Source organism: Macaca mulatta, chromosome 2 (genome assembly GCF_049350105.2).
Source record: "Macaca mulatta isolate MMU2019108-1 chromosome 2, T2T-MMU8v2.0, whole genome shotgun sequence".
NCBI classification, from domain to species: Eukaryota; Metazoa; Chordata; class Mammalia; order Primates; family Cercopithecidae; genus Macaca; species Macaca mulatta.
In genome coordinates, this window is record NC_133407.1 from 99,558,314 (window position 1) to 99,574,334 (window position 16,021).

General features: G+C 36.4%; 1 protein-coding gene across 20 annotated transcripts in view; it reads left to right on the forward strand.

The window, feature by feature from the left end:
* GOLGA4 (golgin A4) overlaps positions 1–16,021 on the forward strand; it is a 119,556-nt gene that overhangs the window by 55,465 nt on the left and 48,070 nt on the right. For 16 of the 20 annotated variants that reach the window (XM_015131367.3, XM_015131368.3, XM_077992128.1 and 13 more), the window contains 2 exons: positions 1,098–1,245; positions 14,561–14,739. In XM_015131367.3, coding sequence (XP_014986853.3) covers positions 1,098–1,245; positions 14,561–14,739 — 327 coding nt within the window. The remainder of the gene's footprint in view (positions 1–1,097; positions 1,246–14,560; positions 14,740–16,021) is intronic. The other 4 variants (XM_077992126.1, XM_077992127.1, XM_077992130.1 and 1 more) reach the window with 1 other exon arrangement.

The following is a 16,021-nucleotide window of genomic DNA, read 5'->3' on the forward strand; positions in this document are numbered from 1 at the left end:
TCATACTCTAAAGTAAGGGTTGGCAAACCCTGTGGAGAGGGTGCTAATCTTAAGACCATGAAATAGTTGTCACAAAGTCTGAACATTTTTTCAACAGACAAGTGAACCACCTCATTTTTTGTTAGTCCTGAATGACTTTTTTACTTCATACAATTTGGTTATCTTTTTCCGCTGCTGAGCTCCATTTCTAGTGTAGATTATCCAGAAAGAGGGAACAGAAGTAACTAGCAAGTTGGAGGAATGGGGATGCCTTACTGAGCAAAGTAAGGAGTAGTGGTGGTACCAGAGACAGTCACAGGAAGAAAGAGAAAAACCACGTAGATGTGCCCTGGGATTTTGCTTTATCCAGTGTGGCAGCAGGCACCTTCCATTCTCAGTCTCTGGGGTTATCCCCATGTTATAGCACAGATCAATACTTGTAGTTTATTGTAGCATCAAGCCAAGTTCAGAAGACTATATTTTGTTCATTATAAACTGTTTACAAAGACAGATAGCACATTTGTAGAAAGGTTATAAATTAAATATTTTAAGTAGTAATGGTTTAATGCATTAAGGGTTAAACTATTAAAATTTTTTAATGTAAAAAATACCCTGTTATGTTAGGTAATAGGATTAGAGCAGAAAACAGATCTCAGTTTGTGAAGTACTGAAATAATTGTTATGCTGTACTTAGCAAGAAATATCATTTTTTTCTGCCTTTTATTTTTAATTTTTTAATTTTTAATTTTTTTGAGATGGAGTCTCGCTCTGTCACCCAGGCTGGAGTGCAATGGCATGATCTCAGCTCTTCAGCCTCCGCCCCCTGGGTTCAAGCAATTCTCCTGCCTCAGCCTTCTGAGTAGCTGGAATTACAGGCATGTGCCACCACGCCTGGCTAATTTTTGTATTTTTAGTAGAGACAGGGTTTCGCCATGTTGGCCAGGCTGGTATCGAACTCCTGACCTCAGGCCATCCACCCTGCTTGGCCTCCCAAAGTGCTGGGATTACAGACATGAGGCACCATGCTCGGCCTTTTTCTGCCTTTTAAATTAAGTTTTATCTGTGCTGTTGATGCAGTTTTGTTATGCAAATGTTTTAGAGTCTTCACTTCTATTCAGGGAATGGTAATCGCAGAGACGAAACGCCAGATGCATGAAACCCTGGAAATGAAAGAAGAAGAAATTGCTCAACTCCGTAGTCGCATCAAACAGATGACTACCCAGGGAGAGGAATTACGGGAACAGAAAGAAAAGTCCGAAAGAGCTGGTAAGAACTTGAGGGTTACTTGTTTTATGTTGGAACTCTAAAGTTATTTAAAGTGCTTGACCAATATTTTTTAAAAAATGAGTTAAATATTGATAAAAATTCTTAACTGTAGAGGCTCCTAATAAGACACCCATCTGCTTATTAGGGGAGGCAGAGGTTGGCAAACTGTGGCCTGTGGGCCAGATCCAGCCCACTGCCTGTTTATGTACGGCCCTTAGGCTAAGGATGATTTTTAAATTTTTAAATAGTTGAAGAAAAGAAAAATATATGACAGAGATCAGATGTGATCTACAAAACCTAAAATATTTACCATCTGGCCCCGTACAGAAAATGTTTGCTGACAGAGTATCAAAATCCACATTTAAAATTTTAGAACTTCCCAGTAAGGTACAGCATGGTATTTATTAAATAATTGTTACCTTATAGTTGCTTTAGGGTAAACAAAAAGTATAAGTTATAGTCTGCTTTTAAAGAGAATAATGAGCACTTTAGTGTTAATAGCATGTTTTGACACAATAAATGCTGGGCTATAAAGTATAGAACCCAGCATAGTATTCAACAAGGTACAAAACTGACTAAAGCTAGGAAAGGAGGGATGTTTGAAAGGGGGAGGGCAGGATGAACTGTGCCTTCATATCAGGGAAGATGTGAATTTTGAATTGGACCTCAAATAATGAATAGAATGGGCCTAACAAGAGAGGTGTGGGCAGCACACATTTCAGATGCTACAATGCCATGAACAGGCACAGTGATCATAGTGGGTGTGTGAATCAGCTGAAAACCATTCTTGCTGAAGTGGGAAATGCAGTTGGATTGTAAAGGAACTGACTATTGAAATCTTAAAAGGTAGGTAGCTGAGTTTAGACTTTGATATACAAAGTAACAGGAAGCCAGTAATAGGAAGGCATAGTGTGATGGGAGCTAGGGTTTTACATAGAAAATAAATGAAATAGGAAGTCAAACTTAGAAGCAAAGACAGAAATCCAGATTTGAGGGACTGTGAGCTTTGGTCACCTTGCTAGGATGGTGGTTCTGGGAAGGAGAAGAAAGAATCTGTAGAATTTGGTATCTAATCAACTCAGGGAGGCAGAAGAAAAGTAAGGACTCTAAGTCGACTCCAAAGTTTTGAGGTTAGGACACTTAATGAATAGTAGTGTGGAATTAGAATAGGAAATCTAAATGGGGAAGTTGAGAATTGGAGTGAAATGATGGGTTTGTTTAGATACATTGAATTTGAGCCAGTCATGAACTTTTCAAATGGAATTGAGTTGCAGGAATTTGGAAATAAGAAACTGGAACATCTTTCAGGAGTCGTCAGCCTAGGATTGAAACCTGTGGTTAAATCTCTAGGAGAGGCTGATTTCTACAAAAGGTTAAGTTTTACAGTAGTAGTAATAGTCGTGGTAGTAACAGCAGCAGCTGCTTCTACTGACACTTATTTAGCACTTGTTGCTGCTACTACTACTGCTGCTACTATTGTTAATACTGCTGCTAGCCATTACTTACTTTGTAATGCTCTGCTTTAAGGGCTTTGCTTGTATTTACTTGTGTTGCATCCTCACAAGTGTGTGAAATAATACTGTTATCTTCATTTTACAAATAAGCAAACCTAAGAATGTAGAAGTTAAGTAATTTACCCACATTTATGCACAGAGGGTAAGTATATACTCAAGATTTAATCCAGGCATTGTGACTCAGGTCTGTGCTCTTAACCATATAGAGGTCTTGAGTTTGGCAATGAGACATAAATGAGAAAAAAAAAAAAGTTACCTCATGAAGTCATAGAAATTGTAGATAGTTAGGTTTTTGGGGGAATATAAGATGTGTTTCAAGAAGTGGAGAAGGTAAGATGAAGACTTTGAAAAGGTCTTTGAATTTGGTAAGGATATGATTTGGAGGATGCAGTTTTGAGAAATGATTTTACAAACCAGATTTTAAGGTGTTAAGAAGGGGACTGGGTCTCTACACAGAGAAATAGTTGACTATTTCATAAATATCTCCCCATCTTCTTGCAGTTATTTTATGGATAAAGTGACTGGGGAATTTAATGAATTTGTTCTCATCAAACCTGAGAAAACTTCCGTTTAGAGAGAGTAGATGGCATCTTTCAGAATATAATCTTTGAATACTTTCTAGAACCAGTTTGAGTGTTTTAAGACATTGGTTCAACAGCTTTGCTTTCAGTGAACAGAAAATCTAATGCATAGCCTCAGCTTCTCATATCAAGCCTTTCCATTTTTAGAACTGCTTTTTGTTGACTATTGTAGCCAGTAAAGAGAAAATGTTGGTAAGGGGATTAAATTTCTTTTGAAATTGGGTGTACTTAATGAGGAGATAGAAACTGATGAATAAATATCAGGTTGAAAGGGTAAATGGTGAAAAGGTAGACAAAATATATAGTTCGTTCACATGCAGGATAAAATTTTCCGTGTATATGTTCCAGTTAAACCTTTAGTTGTACGGCTTTCCTTCCCTTGCTTGCTTCTCCAAAACATATATATTTTGTCTTTAAGTGTGATTTTCATAAACCATATTTTTATAAATATTTGATAGCCTAAAGGTTTAAAATTTTTTCTATTAATACTGTCAAAAATAAAAAATTAATAAATACTAAAAGAATTAAGATTTAAATTACTATTATTATTACTTTTTTTTGGGCACAATTTTGACTCACTGCAATCTCCACCTCCTGGGTTCAAGTGATTCTCGTGCCTCAGTCTCCTGAGTAGCCGGGATTACAGATGTGTGCCACCACTGCTGGCTAATTTTTGTACTTTTAGCAGAGACGGGGTTTCACTATGTTGGCCAGGCTGGTCTCGAACTCCCAACCTCAGGTAATCTACCCTCCTTGGCCTTTCAAAGTGCTGGGATGACAGGCGTGAGCTACTGTGCCCTGCCAGATTTAAATTATTAATGGATATATTTATTTTGGAAAGTCTTTAGATAACAAAGTTGTAAGTGCTTTTATAGATTTCGTAAAAATTATATTTGTAGTCATAATAAATGAGGGCTATGATACAAAGTTGTAACAAACTGGCTCTACATTGAAGATAATGCCTTTTACATCTATAATGAAAGCTACTTTTAGGCACACAAACTGTATTTCATTTAATAGTCTTAATTGAGTCTAAACAGAACTGTTCAAGTAGGAAGTGGTTCTTAGTTCAAATGTAAAGTGTGTATGCCAATTGAAAGAAAACTTCCAATTAAGCACTAAGCATAAGAAAAGGTCAGTGCATTGGGAGTTATACCTGATGTAAATGACGAGTTGATGGGTGCTGACGAGTTGATGGGTGCAGCACACCAACATGGCACAAGTATACATACGTAACAAACCTGCACATTGTGCACATGTACCCTAGAACTTAAAAGTATAATAAAAAAAAAATTCAGTGTAAAGGAAGTAGGATTTCTATAAATAGTCTGGCTATTGGAAAATTCAGTTGCTCTATTAAATATTTGTTTTCTTTGTTAGATTTAAAATTCAAAGGTTAAACACATAAGAACTGGTCATGTGAAGGAAACATTAATATCATTAGAGCTTACTGTTAGGATTTTAGAAGTAGATATAGCTACATAAAACTGTTATCTAGAAAATAAACTCTCCAAGTGCATTTTCAACTGTGAAGAAATTTAATTCTGATACTGCTAGTAATTCTTGATGTGGATATTAGTAAACAAATCACTGATTCCTTTGGCTCACTTATTCTGGATGTCAAAATCAGCTCAAGAACGTTCCCCACTACTTTTCTTGGGAAACAATCTCTTAAGCTGCTCCTCATATTTTTTTCTAGATGTATTGTGGTGCCTTTCATATGTTGGAGGACAGAGGAAATCTGAATGTCTTTGATTTTAAACAGAATGATTCTTTATTTTCTTTTTCTGTTTTTGCATGCTGGCATAAAAAGAATAATTCTATTATAAAATACTGAGACTGTGAATACGGTGGTATACTGATTTCAGGATGGTGTATCAACCTGCAGTTCTTAAATAGTCTCCTCTTTAGTGGAAATGTTAGGCATATTTTTTGAAGTATGATAGCATAGCATTTTTGTTTTGTTAAAGATATGTATTTTAGTGTATAAAGGAAACAGAAAATAAGTTTATTGGTTATAAGCGCTTCTACAATTGTTGATAGTGTTTCTTTCTTGTTGTTACTTACGAACAGATGGTCACATCTTCTATTAACCAGATTTTAAACTTGGAAAAGTTTGGTGATTTAGCTTAAGTGCCTGATGCTGTATTTTAACTCTCCAGGAAATTATATCCTCAGTGTAGCACCAGTGTAGAATGTTAATGCTACTAAAGTTCACACTAGTTCTTGGCTGTTCTGTGTGTGTGTGTGTGCATGTGTGTGTGTGCATGTGTGTGTGTATCAGGATAGGAGATAGGGGTAGCTAATTATTAATGCAGTATATTACCAAAAAATTGGAAAATAGAGAAAATGACATCACTGTTGTTTTAGTAAATTTCCATGTAGTGTTTTCTCTAATTTTTATTTTTATATTATTGTAATAATACTGTACATTCAATTTTGTATGTTCTTCTCCCCCATTTAGCATTGTTATTGACACTTTTACGTGTTGCTGAAGTACTAACATGTTTTAATGGCTGTGTCAAAGTGCATGTACATCATTTACTTGGTTATCATATCCTTACTGTTTATCATCTAGATTATTTTATAGTTTTGTTACAAATACTATTGTTACAATTTTGACATATAGCTTATTAGATCTTTGAATTTTATCTCCGGATAAATTCTTAACCACAGACTTTTAGTCTTTTTCGTTAGCCACTTTTAAGTGATTTAAATATATGTAGCCATTAAAAAAAAATTAACCCAGGCTATAACGTTAATCCTCCCCCCTGTTAAAATGTTTTTCCTACAATTATGCAAAATGAATAAAATATTTTGCTTAGATTAGGAAAGTTTCTAGAGTATAGTAACTTTTGTAAACCCCATTTCCTTTTCATGTACCTCGTCTTTGCTGAAGTTATGTGTTTTATATGATTAGTGGATTTAAAGACTTGGACTAACTCATAACATTCTTTGCTTTTTTATTGTCATGTTTTTGTGCAGGAAATATGTTTTTTTATTCATATATTCATTTTTATAGTAGAGGTCTGATATACCAAAAGCAATTCATTAGAACATATTTATTTGATGTTTGAAGGATCCTTTAACATAGTTTTATGTATTTATGTGTGTAAGATTTATGCATTTTTATATAACAAACCAAAATCACATATGTATTTAACCGCTTTGTTAGTTGCTGATAATTTATGTAACAAAGTTTTCTTGGAGTCTTAAGTCTCACAAAACATCTTATTTTTGTGCATCCACACATGCCAATAAGTGAATCATGGTGCCTTTCCCAAGCCTTGTATGAACAGGACTGGGGTAAGGGCTATTTTTTTTTCTTATCATGGGTACTTAGAATAAGCTTTACAAAGAAAATTCCATGTTTCTCAGGCAAAAAAAAAAAAGTATGAATTAAAGTAGATTTTAAGTATGCCATGTTAGATAAGTAATATGTACGTATTTTGGCACTAAATGAATAACTGCTGGAAAAATTTATTTTAAATGGCTTTTAAAATGCAATTATTTATGTCTCCAACAATGTCACTATTACTTGAAACTATCAATAATTTAAAAACACATTTCTTTGGTGCAAGATTATATTTCTAATTTAATCAATGTACTTAGCTTTAGCCTAATATTTTTCAACATTTGCCTGATGTTTTCAAGGTATTTGATAGATAAATATGTATGTAAAATGTACATGAAAATCTGGGGCTGGGCGTGGTGCCTTACGCCTGAAATCCCTGCACTTTGGGACGCTGAGGCCAGGAGGTCAGGAGTTCACCAGCCTGGCCAACATGGTGAACCCCGTCTCTACTAAAAATATAAAAATTAGCCGGGTGTGGTGGCATGTACCTGTAATCCCAGCTTACTCTGGAGGCTGAGGCAGGAGAATCACTTGAACCTGGGAGGAAGAGGTTGCAGTGAGCCGAGATCCCACCGTTGCACTCCAGCCTGGGCGACAAGAACGAAACTGTCTCAAAAAAAAAAAAAAAAAAAAAAAAAAACCGAAAAAGAAAATTTGGATAAATTGGTAAATTTTTTGAAGGTCAAAGCATAGTCAGTTTATAGAATGAATCTCATTACATATTTTGTAGTATGGCTTAAAATTTAGATTTCCCTTGCAAATGTAATATTTATTAAATCTCTGCAAAGGCCCTAATTTATAGATAAGCATTGCACTATCTAATTTATGCCACTGGGTGGTAGTATTTTATTTTCATTTATGTAAGCTCTAGACTAGTAGCTTGCAAACTTTTTGATCTCAGGGACCTCTTAACACTCTTAAAATTTATTGGGGATTCCAAAGAGCTTTATTTATTTGGGTTATATGTATTGACATTTACTGTATTAATAATTAAAAGTAAAAAAATTTTTTTTTTTTTTTTTTTTGGAGACAGAGTCTCACTCTGTCGCCGAGGCTGGAGTGCAGTGACGTGATCTCAGCTCACTGCAACCTCCGCCTCCCGGGTTCAAGCAATTCTCCTGCCTCAGCCTGCGGAGTAGCTGGGACTAAAGGCATGTACCACCATGCCCAGGTAATTTTTTTGTATTTTTAGTAGAGATAGGTTTCACTGTGTTAGCCAGGATGGTTTCGAACTCCTGGCCTCGTGATCTGCACACCTCGGCCTCCTAAAGTGCTGGGATCACAGGCATGAGGCACCGCGCCTGGCTAAAAGTAAAAATTTTAACAATATTTGTTTAATTCGTTTTTAAAATAACAATTATAGACTGGGTGCAGTGGCTCATGCCTGTAATCCCAGTACTTTGGGAGGCCAAGGCAGGTGGATCACTTGAGTGCCAAGGGTTTGAGAACAGCCTGGCCAACATGGCAAAACCCCATCTCTACTAAAAATACAAAAATTAGCTGGATATGGTGGCGTGTGCCTGTAGTCCCAGCTACTCAGGAAGCTGAGGCAGGAGAATCGCTTGAACCCCAGGAGGTGGGGGTTGCAGTGAGCCAAGATCACGCCACTACACTCCAGCCTGGGTGACAGAACGAGACTCTGTTTCAAAAATAATAATACTAATTATAGGCCGGGCATGGTGGCTCATGCCTGTAATCCCAGCACTTTGGGAGGCCGAGGCAGGCGGATTACCTGAGGTCAGGAGTTTGAGACCAGCCTGGCCAACATGGTGAACGCTGTCTCTACTAAAAATACAAAAATTAGCCAGGCATGGTGGCATACGCCTGTAATCCCAGCTATTCTGGAGGCTGAGGCAGGAGAATTGCTTGAACCTGGGAGGTGGAGGTTGAAGATGGTGCCATTGCACTCCAGCCTGGCCGACAGAGCAAGACTTTATCTCAGAACAAACAAAGAAACAACAAAAAACAAACCATTTATAAATCCATTACATGTTAGCACAAATACTTTTATGAAATCTACCTGTATTTTCCAAAATAAGGTTTAGTGTGAAGAATGGCCTTGTTTTACATTTTTGTTATCTCATTGCTTGGCTTAATACAATGCAGCTGGATTTTCATGCCTGTTTCTGCATTTAATCCGTTGTGATATATTATTTTGGTTGAAATATATGAAGAAAATCTAGTCTTATGTAGACACTTATTTGGAAAAGGGAGGATCTCACAGATCCTCTGAAAGGGTCTCAAGACCCCAGGATCTTTGGACCACATGTTGAGAACTGCTGCTGTAGACTTTGATTTTATTTGCCAAAGAGGCTTGATGATTCAGTGGGAATTCCGATAAAATTATTTTTGTTGCTTTTTCTGTTAATTTGTATTTCATTCATTTTGTAGTGCTTTTCATTCACTCATTTTGTTTGTTTGTTTTTGCTGGGATAGAGACAGGCATTGGCTTACTTATTCTTCATGTCATTAACCAGCTTGTTAGGATCATCAGTTAATCTAGAGTTTAACAGCCTTTTCACACTTCTGCATTTTTGTTTATTTCCTACACTGGGAGTAGAAGTGGGTCTTCTTAACCATGTAGTAAAGTGTTCTTTGGGACAGTGTAACAAAATAGTAATGCTACATGAAATCTCAGAATTCTGGCATTTCTTATTATAATTGATTAGGATACTCAGGATGAGGAGTATCCTCTAAGAGGTGCTGGAGTAGCAAAAACAATGCCACATTCTTCCTAGCTGTATCTAAGGATTAGTTATTTTATTCCCCTTTCTTACTACTTCAGCTATCTTTTTGTGAAATATTTTCTTTGTCACTTAATACCTAGCATATGCTTGGCAGTTGGTAAACAGCTGCTATGTATGTATTTGATGACTGAATGGTTGGATTATTGAGCTACAGATTGCCAACCTTTCTCATTTAACCCTTATAGAGAGCGTTTGCCCATTTTTATAATTCCCATGGATGTGAGTGAACCTCATCTGAAGTGGAAAGTGAGGAGCTAGCAATAAAGGGTCTGCCCTGCATTTTACTTAACTGACAGAGGATCATACTTACAGTTCATTGAAAATTGACCTAAAAGTATTTTTAAAGTGTGTGGGTTTTTTTTTTAAATAAAAATTGCCTGAGATACATTGAATTTTGCTTTGGAAGAACACAGTGTGTTCTTGCAAGATTCTGTGGCAGTTCATGCTTAGCCTTCCTATTGATGTGTGCCGTGACTGTGGTTTTCCCATGCACTCTTGCATGTTGGCAGAAGACTTGTCAGCTGTGGCTGATGCACGCTTTATTTCTCCTCACTCACTTATCTTTTGTTGGGAATTTGAAAGATAAATTGTCTAGACATTTTGAACATACTTTTTTAGTACTTACATTAAAATTCTATTTTCACTTTGGAAAGAGTAGGGAATTCACTTTTATAATATTATAGGCTGTGGACGCCATTTCTGGGAATTACAAGGTCAGGTGAGATGTTTCTGGGTAGTAAGTAAACTCTTGGTATATCCTCCTTAAACATTGTGATGAGAATCAGTGTTGGAGGCAGACTTCCTGTGAGGAAGTGGCTTCATTTGTGATACAGTGTAGAATCCATAATGGGTTTGAAATACGTTTTCTGTGTTTGGATATATATATATATATAAAAAATCTTAATGCCTTTCCCCACCAGTTTTTTGGCTATTTAACATTTCCTTAAAGCAGGATGGGGAGGTAGAAAGCAGTGAGTTTTGTGTCAGAAAGAAGTATAACATATTGCATTTTGTTGAGAGTTAAAAGCCATTAGTAATTGATTGGTTCAGAAATTCTGCTTTAGTAAGAAATATTATTGCCCAACGGAGCTTGATCCATATCAGCATTCTTAGTTTTTAAAAATATTGCAAGGTAAGGATCGTTGCTTAAATCCAATTTTAAAGTTCTATCATCAGGCTTATATATTCAGGTTGATTTATCATCTGAAGGAAAAATTGGATGCTTCAGTTACCATATTTCAATGAAAGATTTCAATGGTTTCTTTCTAGGTGTGAAATTATTTGGTTCCCTGACATGGTACTGGAAAGTAGGAGAGAGGGTTAAATTAGGATGAAAAGAACTTTGAAACCAAATCCATCCTATTTTCATCATTGTATAATGGATAATAAGGTGACTTGGACAAACTGTTTTAGTGGATTAAACACTAATATTAGACTCTATATAGAATAGTATCCTGAAATTTATTGAATGTGATTAGAAAACTTAATTAGCAGAAAATTATATCTAAACAGGAACTTGTGGCATGGATTTTTTGTTGTTTGAAAAGGTGAGAACATTACATTTATTTTTTATACTGTGCTGGATTCTGGAATTTTAAAAATGAAAACAAAAAAATTCACTAGATTTGACTACATAGTTTTGTTTTATTTTACTTAATTGACAAAAGATTTTCATTTAAACTCTTATTTTGCTGAAAGGGTTTCAGAACTCTTCAGTTTCTCCAGAGCCTGATTGAAGATATTTTTGTGAATTACTCAGAAATGCTGAGATGCAGTTTTATATGCTGAATAATAATGAAAAGGTACTGATGACATCTAAGTATTAAAAGACATTGATCATACCTTTTTTCATTCCCCCAGCATTTAACCTTCAACACAAACTAATTAGGCAGTAAGCACTTTGTTTCAGAATCTTTCCCATAATTAGTCACTTTACTGGACTGATTTTTTTAAGTGAGGAAACTTAATTTCTTGTTAGTAGTAAGCATTCATTATTTCTTGACTGATTTTTTTAAGTGAGGAAACTAATTTCTTGTTAGTAGTAAGCGTTCATTATTTCTGTATTTTCTGTATGGTTGACATCAGAATTTATAGTAAAAGAATATGTAAACCAAAGACACCATTTTTGTTTCCAACATATTTATATTTTCTTTTTTTTTTTTTTGAGAGGGTCTCTCTTTGTCACCTAAGCTAGAGTGCAGTGGTACAATCACTGCTCACTGCAGCCTTGACCTCTCAGACTTAAGTGATTCTCCCACCTCAGCTGCTCAGAGTAGCTGAGACTACAGGTACAAGCCAACCTGCCTGGCTAATTTTTAATTTTTTTGTAGAGATGGGGTTTCACTATGTTGCCTAGGCTGGTCTTGAACTCCTGGGCTCAGGCAATCCTCCCACCTTGGCCTCCCATAGTGATGGAATTATAGGCGTGAGCCCCACTGCACCTGGCAATAGGAATCTTTATAAATGATTTCAGCTAATTAATATTCCTTTGAAATTTAGACGTGTTTGAGTATCAGTTTTATACTTTGGGCATATAAAATAAATAAATTGGATAGATTTGCTTTTTATATAAAAGATATCACTTTGGGAGGCCAACGCGACGGATCACGAGGTCAGGAGTTTGAGACCAGCCTGGCCAATATGGTGAAACCCTGTCTTTACTAAAAATACAGAAATTAGCTGGGCGTGGTGGCGGGCACCTGTAGTGCCAGCTACTCTGGAGGCCAAGGCAGGAGAATCGCTTGAACCTGGGAGGCAGAGGTTGCGGGGAGCCGAGATCGTGCCCACTGCACTCTAGCCTGGGTGACAGAATGAGACTCCATCTCAAAAGAAAAAAAATGTATATGGTTGTCAGATAAATTACTTTTTAAATGATTGAGCAAACTAAGTTGCATTTCCCAGTTGTTACCAGAATTCACTCTTCTCTTGGCAATTTTGCCTTTGAGAAAATGCTTTAGAATAAATGTTTGTCTTCAGGTTTGCAATTCCTGTACCCAAACCACTGTGTTAAACCAAATTGTTAATGAAGGCCTTTTTTCCTGAGCTGCCATAGGTTGAAGTTCCCACATTTCTTATACCACTGGAAGTGAAAATGTTATATGTGCCAATAAACGACTGTCTCCCTGGGGCATATGTTTCTTGGTAGGATTACAAACCTATCTTGAAAACTGAGTTTTGTTTATAGTCCATCTCAATGGTAGAGGGAAGTCTGGAGACTTCTGTGAGGACTAAAGGAAATAATCTAGGATGGCAGTAGCAGTAGGACTTTCCTAGGGTATCATTATGCTAATAATGCGTGTGTGTGTGTGTGTGCATGCATACATACATATACAACCCACATATATGTACACATATATAAAGGCATATACAGATCCTCCTTGACTTATGATAGGGTTAGAATTTGATAAATTAATTGTAAGTTGAAAATATCAGTATCAACTTGTAAAGGTCTTATCCAGATATAACTTTATTATTAAGTGGAGGAGTGTACTGAATGTGTATTGCTTTTGCACCGTTGTGAAGTTGACAGATCCAAGAGCATCGTAAATCAGGGACCATCTGTGTACACAAATACACGTAAACACACACATATGTATTTTGTTTGTTTGTTTGTTTGGGGACAAAGTCTTGCTCTGTTAGGCAAGCTGGAGTGCAGTGGCACCATCTCAGCTCACTGCAGCCTCCATCTCCCAGACTCAAGTGATTCTACTGTCTCCAGCCTCCCGGGTAGCTGGGACTACAGGAGTGTGCTACTGCACACTCAGGCTAATTTTTGTATTTTTAGTAGAGATGGGGTTTCACCATGTTGGCCAGGCTGGTCTTGAACTCCTGACCTCAGGTAATTCACCTGCCTCAGCCTCCAAAAGTGCTGGGATTACAGGTGTGAGCCACTGTGCCCAGTCACATGTATGTATTTTTGGTGCCAAGTTACACACCTGTTGCACCCGTCCTATCTGATTTTGTTTGATAATGTTGAGCTGTTTGGCCTCTTTAAAGACCTGGCCAGATGCAGTGTCTCATGCCTGTAATCCCAGCACTTTGGGAGGATAAGGTGGGTGGATCACTTGAGGTCAAGAGTTTGAGACCATTTTGGACAATATGGTGAAACCGCATCTCTACTAAAAATACAAAAATTAGTCAAGCATGGTGGTGCATGCCTGTGGTCCCAGCTACTTGGGAGGCTGAGGCAGGAGTATTGCTTGAACCCAGGAGGCGGAGGTTGTAGTGGGCTGAGATTGCACCACTGCACTCCAGCCTGGGTGACAGAGCAAGATTCCGTCTCAAACACACACACACACACACACACACACACACACAGACACACACACACACACACACACACACTCTCTCTCTCTCTCTCTCTCTCTCTCTCTCTCTCTCTCTCGAAAAAAAACCCTGCTACTCTAGCCAAGATGATTATTTTTGCAGAGTCTGAATTCTTCCTTACCTTACCCAAAAACCCCCTGCTGTGGTAGTGCCTTTCTATAATACTGTTGAATCAGGTAAAGATTTCTTTCCAGTCACCTGGAAACAGCTCTGGTTTGAAACTTATACAGATAGTAAGTTTCATTTCAAAATATTCAGCCAGTAAATGTTTAAAAAAGTAACAAAAATCTCTGCTCTTTTATTATATAGTTAAGAAGTTTTTAAAAACAAAATATGCCTAAGAATAGTTTTTCCGTTCTTAAAAGTGTCATAGTGAGTATATAATAGTATTACATAATTATTGATGATAAGAACTATAGAGCAAACAAAAAGCAATTGAAATTATACAGTACAGAAATAGGGACAAGTCTTCATTTCTTTAAATTTACTATCCATAAAGAAACTGGTAGAGAATGGAGAGCCTTCAGTCATTTATTTTTTCCAAACTTCTAAACTTAGACTCATATAAACAGTCTTAATATCCTAATCCAGAACTGAGTGATAAATTGGTTTTCGTGACTGAACATTTCTTGTGGCTTTGTTGAACTACTCCAGTATCTCTTGGCTTAGAACAGTGATGAGTTTTTAAAGCTGTCCTGCTACTGCTGCTCTTAGTTCTCAAAAATTGAATGTAAAACACTTTAGCTCAGTGATATTTCTTGAGATACTTGATTTCTGCTGTTTTCATTATAGCTTTTGAGGAACTTGAAAAAGCTTTGAGTACAGCCCAAAAAACAGAGGAAGCACGGAGAAAACTGAAAGCAGAAATGGATGAACAAATAAAAACTATCGAAAAAACAAGTGAGGAGGAACGCATCAGTCTTCAACAGGAATTAAGTCGGGTGAAACAAGAGGTTGTTGATGTAATGAAAGTAAGAATAATTCTGTAATGAAATGGGCTACAACAAATTTGAAATTTAAGTGTATTTTTCCTTACACTCTTTGACTGTAAAGAAGAATTTGTTTGTATTTTAGACATTGACTGTTTCCTGATATTCAGGATATAGTACAAATTTTGATAGATAAATGCATTTAATACTTAGGTAATTCTTTGGAACCTTTTAAGCTTTGCTTTCTCTCCAGTGGACTATGTTATAAACTGAGATGTGCCTTAACTGTTCTGTGGCTCCCCGACGCTTAGGCACCTTGAAGATAGGCTACTTAGCTGCTTCAGTAGCATATCCTCCAAAGAACTTGGCCAAGAAGGTACTTGCCTAGTATGTGTTGAGGGAATGAGGGAGTAGTGACTGAGGGACTAGATTGTTTAAATGTTTTAAAGGATCATTATTACTTAATGTTCTGGTTACTCTTAATATAGATAGACCTTACTTTAAAAGTTAGCTTTTTGGAAAGATCTCTTAGAAATTAATGAATTTTTAAAATCCCATAGATTTTCAATTTTTCAGAAATATGAACATGTCATCATCATGGCCCCTCCCTGCTCCCAGCTTCCTTCCTCACCCATTTTTTTCTGCTTTGTTTTTTTGCTTGTTTTTCCTCCTGTCATGTTTGCCTTTCTTGCCACGTTGCTTATTTTATCCTATTTCTTTACTGACTCCCCATTTATATTCTTGATATTTCATTATGGCCACTAAAATTGCTCAAGATAAATTATAGATCTGAATAGATGAGGCTTGGATTTCAGAGTTGCAGTATGCATTTCTATAACTCATGGTAAGGTTTCTGTGATTTTACTTATGAGTGCATAACAAGCATTGAGGGGGCAAATTATATTTCTTTTCATTTTCTTCTTCCTGCTGAACTGTAGGTAATTTTCAAAGTAGAAATTATTTGTGGCCAATTATTGGATATATAAGGCTTTAACTATAACTGCCTGACTGTATTTTAAGTTTTAAAGTAGTCATATGATGTGATAAGTAATGTTACCATGGACTCCAACAACTTAAAAATAATGTATTATTTTGAAAGGTAATAATATAGACATATGGTATAAAAATCAGAGGATATAAAGTATATAGTGAAAAGATTCCCCTGTTTTCCCACAGAAAAGTGCTGTTTTCCTTTTTGAGTATATTTCCCATAGATAGCCTGTGTATATAATTTCTCTTTTCTCCTCTAATTTTTTTTCTTTTCCTTATAGATGGGTTTATTAGGCTTCCTTTAAATGGTATCTGGATTTTTTTTTTAACTTAA